At 52.8% G+C, this 579-nt stretch overlaps 1 protein-coding gene across 1 annotated transcript in view; it reads right to left on the bottom strand.

The window, feature by feature from the left end:
- The window catches only part of LOC104529455 (TRIO and F-actin-binding protein), a 10,646-nt gene that overhangs the window by 5,330 nt on the left and 4,737 nt on the right, over nucleotides 1-579 (bottom strand). Inside the window, 1 exon segment of the mRNA XM_029086438.1 lies at nucleotides 556-579. This exon segment is cut by the window's right edge and continues 35 nt beyond it. Within this exon segment, the coding sequence (XP_028942271.1) occupies nucleotides 556-579 (24 nt within the window).

Genomic DNA, 579 nt, shown 5'->3' with positions numbered 1-579 from the left:
TGGAGGGGAGAGGCCTTGAACGGCCAATGGAGACATCTGCTTTCCACAGGAATGGCAGCCTGACAAAGGACCAAACCAGCAAAGCCAGTCCCAGCCTGGCAAGCACTAGCAAGAAGGGGAGGAGACATCCCAACTTCCAGAAGTGGATCTGTGCAGGAGGAAACCACCACTGCACATGCAGCTGGGATGACAGACAAGCACATGGCTCCTTTCACAGGTTGGCAGGTAAAGCACTTGCAGGCTTGGGTACAGCTGAAGAGAGGCTGCAGATGCACTCCGGGGAGATACAGACTCCACACAAGCAGTGCCACCAAATAACTTATTCTGGACCAAAACACAGCCTGGGGAACCTCTCCAGGCATGCAAGAGCAGGTCTCTAGCCTCATATCATCTGGTTGCAAAAACTCCCATGCACTCAAGGGGTGGCAAATGTAGCCAGAAAGAATTAATATATCGCTACAGCTCTGCCTTGTTCTTCTGCAGAGCCTCCTGCTGCCAGGGACCACACCAAGGGGCCACGAGAATTCTGTTTTCAGAGCGGAGGGATGCTCTTACCTCCTTTTTCAGTGCCTCATTGGT

Source organism: Antrostomus carolinensis, unplaced genomic scaffold (genome assembly GCF_000700745.2).
Source record: "Antrostomus carolinensis isolate BGI_N321 unplaced genomic scaffold, ASM70074v2 scaffold44658, whole genome shotgun sequence".
NCBI lineage: Eukaryota > Metazoa > Chordata > Aves > Caprimulgiformes > Caprimulgidae > Antrostomus > Antrostomus carolinensis.
The sequence above is the reverse complement of the archived record's forward strand: the minus strand, read 5'-3'. Positions and strand labels throughout refer to the sequence as shown.